At 35.5% G+C, this 6,374-nt stretch overlaps 1 protein-coding gene across 1 annotated transcript; it reads right to left on the bottom strand.

Moving 5' to 3' along the window:
* Nucleotides 1-1,850: 1,850 nt before the first annotated feature.
* LOC122083927 (transcription factor MYB41-like) lies at nucleotides 1,851-3,645 on the bottom strand. Its single transcript, XM_042651872.1, has 4 exons — nucleotides 3,605-3,645; nucleotides 3,235-3,496; nucleotides 2,296-3,045; nucleotides 1,851-2,156 (listed from the first exon to the last, which is right to left on the bottom strand). The coding sequence occupies exons 2-4, from the start codon at nucleotides 3,492-3,494 to the stop codon at nucleotides 2,120-2,122; spliced, it is 1,047 nt and encodes a 348-aa protein (XP_042507806.1). The 5' UTR covers nucleotides 3,495-3,496; nucleotides 3,605-3,645; the 3' UTR covers nucleotides 1,851-2,119.
* Nucleotides 3,646-6,374: the final 2,729 nt, after the last annotated feature.

Below are 6,374 nucleotides of genomic sequence, written 5' to 3'. Positions count from 1 at the left end.
CCCTTTTTTTTTATCTCTGCAATAAATATTGTCTTAAATAAGTTTTGAAAACAAGACAAAAGGGCAATTAAAAGAAGGCTATATCATTGGTTCATCACTTTGGTGACGACAAATTGCGCCCATCATTTCTATTGTGTGCAAAGCTGAAATTAGGAAGAAAAAAAGGAAAAAAAAAAAAAAAAACTGAAATTAGGTCGATAGTTGAGTCGAACCAAGGTCTTAAAGCATCCTTGATAATTAAATTTTATTTATTAATGACTTGTGGTACCAATTAGGGCCCTATTTTTTTTCAGGTAATCCCTTTAGAGGCCCCTTGCAAGCAACAATGTGTCTGAGAGCATACCTCAAAACTGAGCAGGCAAAGCTTTCATTTTCCTTATGGGACCATTTCAATGTTTAGATACTTGGGTGAAGACGATTCAATGACCTTCATAGGTTGAGTGTGGAGAGATATGTTCCAATAAAATAGTTCTAGAAACATGAGTAGTCTTTATCAAAAGCTAGCCATGGTTGCAACAAAATTCTATTTTTTCTTTACCAATACGTCTAAAGAGGGACAAAACGAACATCTCTACTAGTTTCTCTTACCTCAATTGATTAAGCAAAACCCTCAAATGGATAGACACAATTAGTGTGTTAAGTAGCACCAGTTAGTCCTCCTTAATCTTTGAAAAAATGGGTGGGGTTCATTGAAAAGGAAGTGAGATATTGATATATTACACACATATATGCCATGACATGAAAGATTTAGGTTGGAATCTCAACATATTCAGCAGAAGGTAGGTAGGTTAGTTGTTTTATATGGGTCGATTGGATACCTACTTTAGAGAAGGTTGGCTTGTGAGATGGGATTACTAATACAGTCCTCCTCCAGTTGAAACAAGAGTTTTCACTCTTTCTCTGGTTTCACCTCTAGTCCATCTCTCTCAAACATAGTAATCTCAAGCTTAAAAGCAAACATTAGTTGAAATTTCGATTAATTAGTCTATGTGGTCCTCACTACTTTCAGTCCTTTTGAATAACAAGCGCCACATGTGAGAGAGAGAGAGAGAGAGAGAGAGAGAGAGAGAGAGAGAGAGAGAGAGAGAGAGTCCTCTCTCGACATGGTGACCTCCCCACATGGGATCCCTTATAGGGTGTCAGACCACTGAGTGAATGGTGCATTAGTTGCTTTTACTCGTGGGGAGCTGATCCAAACTCTGAAGGGGAGGGGGGTGTAAGGAATGGGGGGAGGAGTGGAATCCTAGCTTAGGCTGTTAGGTTGGTAAAGGCTGTTGTAATTTGCATCTAAACATCAGTCAATGGCTTATATCCAAAGAAAATAATCTCCACCTAATTAGTAACAAATAATCCGACTTTTTTTCCTTTTTATATTAATAAGTTTAATAACAAGAACATTATTAAGATTTAACTTATTTTTAATGTTTATTAATTGCGTGAGCTTACCCTTTAAGACCCTTACATAGAGATAAATATTCCTGAACACATGGAGATTTTTCCTGTTTCTGTGACTCTCTATTTTGACATGCCTTGTCTCTTTTTAAGGGTCAAATGCTTATGTCATTAACTATCAAACCCTTCTAATTCAAGGTGGCATCTCTTTCATATTTCTATTCCGTGTCCAAGATCTCCACAAACTAATTCATTTTAAAATCAACTACAGTTTGTTATGTCGTTTCAACTAACTTGCTCTTTTCAATGGGTTTACTCCATAGAATAAGAGAACATCTAATTCTAAGGTAAAGATTCTAGCAACTTTTATGAATTTTAGTCCCAGTTGGAAATAAATTGGCTATAATCAGTCATTTCTTCACAAACTAAATTCAGGTAAAAATAGAAGAAAAAACAAATAAGTGAAGATCAACACAATGATGTAACTTTAATCAGGGGGAATAATACAATGAAGCAATAAAATGAAAAGGGGACAAAAAAAAAAAAAGAGTAATATCTTGTTCTCACACTCTCCCCCCCTCTTTTTTACAATAACAGACTATTGAATTGGTTCTAAACATAACTTGAATCTCCTTTTGTAAAGTAAACTATGAAGGAACACTTTGGAAGGTGAGGAGCAACTGTTCAGAAATCTCCCTTGATATATATATAATCCGAAAACCACGTGCTAAGATGTGATTGGCCAAGAGAGATTAGATGTTTGGCTGCAAAATAATACTTTAGTGTTAGTTTATCTGCAATAACCACAAACAGAAAGAAATGAAAAAATTTCAATGATGGATAGGGTTAGTACTTAAATCATAGAAATAAAATTATTAATATCATGAAAAGTAGGATACGTACTTAATTAAATCTGTCCAGCAAAAGTCACTGGTTTCATCATCAAGATTGAATTCTCCCAAAGCATCAAAAGTGGTTGAGGTAGATGAGTGGGCTGAGATTTCATTAGGATTAATGATCTTATTTTCCATTTGATTTGCTGTAGAGGACTCTGGAGAGGCTGAGACTGATGCACAAGTAGGGTTTACAAGAGGAAAGGCATATGATGAACTATTCAAATTGTCATTACAGATATTATTCTCATTCTCAAGAACAGTCCAACTAGGCCCTCCTTCCCAACTGGTAGATTGTGGGGCTCCTAAATTTGAAAAACTAGATTGCATTTGATTAGGGTTGGGAGCAAGGCTAAGAGGGTTGTTAAGAAGTCCTTGGAATTGGGTTTGTGATGATTGAAGGTATTCATTAAGGCGATAATCTCGAAGGTGACTCGTCAAACCCAAGAGATTAATTGCTTCCATATTTGCAGGTGCACTACTATTAACCAGTCGTAGTAGATTCAACAATTTGATTTTGGCCATCTCTGCAGCATCTGCCTGTAGCCTTAGAGCACTGTCCAATGGATTCATCTGATTGAGAAGGCTTGCAGCTGCAAGCAAATGAGGGAGATTTGATAGGAAATTGAGATCTGCTCTTGGTCTGTGGGTAATGGGATCAATGCCCATTTGGAGAAGCTTTTTCCTTAAATGGGTATTCCAGAAGTTCTTGATCTCATTATCAGTTCTTCCAGGGAGATGGGTAGCAATCGCGGACCATCTGCAACAGTAAAGAAGAACACAATTGAATTATAAGAACATTCATTAAAGGTCTTCACATGTTAAATTAGAGGTCATCTAATGTGCTACTCTTGCTCAAGTACGCTTAACTAAATATAATACAACGTATAGAGTTCGAGATCATGCATGGTAATATAAGAACCCATAAATCTAAATAAGAAGAACTTACTTATTTCCAAGAACTGAGTGAAGTTGGATTATAGTTCTTTCCTCATCCTCAGAGAACTTCCCCCTCTTGATATCTGGTCTTAGATAATTAGTCCATCTTAATCTGCAACTCTTTCCACACCTATTCAATCCTGCAAGCTTTGGGAGTGCTCTCCAACTTCCATGTCCATGTTTCTGAATATAATCCATCAGCTTCTGATCTTCTTCCGGCGTCCACGGCCCCTTTTTCACACCGGCGTCGTCGCTACTAGGAGACCTCATCCCTGAAAGAATAGAAGGAAATAAAAATAAGTCTCCATAGGAAAACTGTACATATTATGGGTATATAAATGTGGTTGTGATGATAAAACCTTTGAACAACGAAAGCCAACCTGAGATTAGATTATGCTTTGGAGGATATAATGATATAGGATAAGTCAGGAAATTCTAACAGAGTAGTCCTGCTTTTATAGTGCCTTGATGTTCAGAAAGAACAAGAAGGCCTACTCCTTTACTCTTTGTGTGTGGAAGACGCATTTGCCAATGACAAGTCAAAGTTGAATTCATTGCTAAGAAAAAAAAAAAAAAAAAAGTCAAATTCATTCATTTAATATTGATAATTTAATACTATAACATTCCTAAATTGTCCTATATTTACTTCATTATTCCAAAATAAACCTCACAAGGTTTTGGGTCTTTTGACAGCATGGTTTGAACATACAAAAAATAAAAATAAAAAATAAAAAAATTAAATAAAAATAATAAATAAATTAAAAGAAAGAGATGTATTATCACAAACAACCAAAGAAATAGGTGTATAGTTGTGTGTAATAACCTGTTATATAGGTTTATAGAATAAATATGCATGTACCTAAATATCACAGCAATTTATTGACATCTTTATCACATCATTACTCTAATTAATTACCATATCTTAGCATCACAGTTTAATAATTTGATTACTATATTTTTGATGATCATATTTAACCATGGTTGCTTGGAAACCGTTCTCTCACATGAATAGACCATTCTGCACCAAATCCTTATCAAGGCCTTTTTAGGTCCACTTTTTTTCCCAAACAAGCTTCTACAGGTCTTTCCGGATCCATTATTTTTTTTTTTTTATCTTAAACAAGCTTACCCAAGAAACTGATCCACTATTTTTTATGTTAAACAAGCTTAATCAAGAAACTAACGATTGCAGTAAGACTAGTTATGATTGTAACCTTAATGATAAAAAGGACCAAGAAGAAAAAATAAGCCTGAAAGGTAGTGTGCATGGTTCTATGCCCAGATAATCAAAGAGGATTGTAAAATGATTAACCTACCCCTAATAAAAGGGGAATCTGGTCTATGTTGATGTTTCTGCACACTCCAATATTGTCCAGCGTTGGCACAGGGGCCATGTTGTGCCTGCCTCCCTCCCCCCTTACAGTGAAAAGATACTCGCCCTCAGTTGTTCCCCACAACCATGTGCCTGCTGCTCACCAACTTACCTAGAGCGGGCAGCGTGCCCATCCCTTCCCGATTTTCTATATATCTAGATGTCGCAATTCCGTGAGGCTTTATTTTCTGGGTTAGTATTAGCCCGATCTAAAACTAGATTGTATTTGTGTTTACCTAGTTAGACTTGTGGCATTTTATTACCGCTCAAACTCTTACAAATTAAACTCAGTTGCTGGGTAGTGATCCGATCCTAAACTTGTTTAAATCCAGAGTAGGTATGAGCTGAAAAAATGAACTATAATTCTAACATCTAAGAGGCCCCCAACCTTAAAATACTAATAGTTTTTGACTTAGATGCCATCAAAGAGATCTGAACTGTGGCAAACCACCAGGGCATACCGTGGATCGGCACCCAATGCCTTCCCTAGTTATGTAAATTAATCTCTATAAAATTTTCATTTGAAATATACAAAATAAGGGAAACTTAATTTGGATAATTAAACTGTGTATGTATCCATCAGTCAGTTTTCAGTTTATAGACCCAAGATCTTCACGTTCTCTACAAGGCAAGGGAACACTACAGAAGCAACTAGCTACAGTACCAATATTTGGATGGGTTCACAAATGGCAGGCATTTAGAGGGTCAAATAGGTTGAATATATGAAGAAGCTACCCTATTTTAATTTCCATTTTAAGGTGAAACTTCCTAAAACACGCAAGTGATGTAGTCATGTTCTGCCAAAGGGGGCGAGAGGGGTGTCCACCAAACCCTCATAACGATTATAATTTAGAAATAAAATTTGCAGAAATTATGGAAGGCTTCTTTGGCATATTTTATTCAATTTTTTGGGTGCAAATTTAATAACAGAGTAGTTATGATATTATGCGAAACTGCTTTTGTTTCTTTCAATTAAAAATTAATTACCAAATATATTAGCATCAAGTGGGCATTTTTTGTTACTTAAACTTAGTTTTGAGAATGATTGTGACTAAACGAGAATGGGTAAAAAACAGAAAACAGAATAAATGAAAGAAGAAATGTCATTTCATTCTTGAATATCTTATGCAGTAAGATGCTCAGAAACTCATAGGATGAGTGGCCCCTGGGAAGTCCTTATATGTTTCTCATAATATCTCATATGGGTCCTTACCCCAAAAAATATATATAAATATATATATATATATATATATATTAATATTATTTGGTGAAAGATAATATCCAAACATACCACTGTAGAAGGATGGTTACATTTATCATGAAGTACTAGACAAATTTAGTGGTTCTGCAGAGGGCAACTTGGTCTCAACTTAAACCATCTTAACCTACTCTGAATATTAAGTTTAGCTAGGTGGAGCCCAGGGGGCCTGTAATACGCTAGCAGATGAAAAACTTAAAGATTGAGTGTTGGAGGAGATCATATGTATTTATGGCATTTATACCATTGTCAAGTCTTTTTCGCCCATGTATAAGTGTGGTGGGGTACCTGTTAGGCAGAATGCTATGTGATATATTTTGTATTGTATTAATAAGTGTGATATTCTTCTACCAAAAAATTAAAAATAAATAAGTGTGATATTCATCACCCCGTCCCCCACCTCAAAAGAAAAGAAGAGATATTGATTCAACATTTACAATTAAGTTGGCTAAGCTTTGCAATTAAGCTAATTAATATTTCTAACCTCAAAGCTGCAATGCTTTAGTGTCATTGGATTAAT

The sequence above is a fragment of the Macadamia integrifolia genome, chromosome 1, assembly GCF_013358625.1.
Source record: "Macadamia integrifolia cultivar HAES 741 chromosome 1, SCU_Mint_v3, whole genome shotgun sequence".
NCBI classification, from domain to species: Eukaryota; Viridiplantae; Streptophyta; class Magnoliopsida; order Proteales; family Proteaceae; genus Macadamia; species Macadamia integrifolia.
This window is presented reverse-complemented; position numbering and strand designations above follow the sequence as displayed.

Coding starts and splice junctions, on each gene's coding strand:
- LOC122083927 (XM_042651872.1), bottom strand. CDS start 3,494: ATGAGGTCTCCTAGTAGCGACGACGCCGGTGTGAAAAAGGGGCCGTGG. Junction 3,046..3,234: donor CACTCAGTTCTTGGAAATAA/GTAAGTTCTTCT, acceptor TTACTGTTGCAG/ATGGTCCGCGATTGCTACCC. Junction 2,157..2,295: donor TGCTGGACAGATTTAATTAA/GTACGTATCCTA, acceptor ATTATTTTGCAG/CCAAACATCTAATCTCTCTT.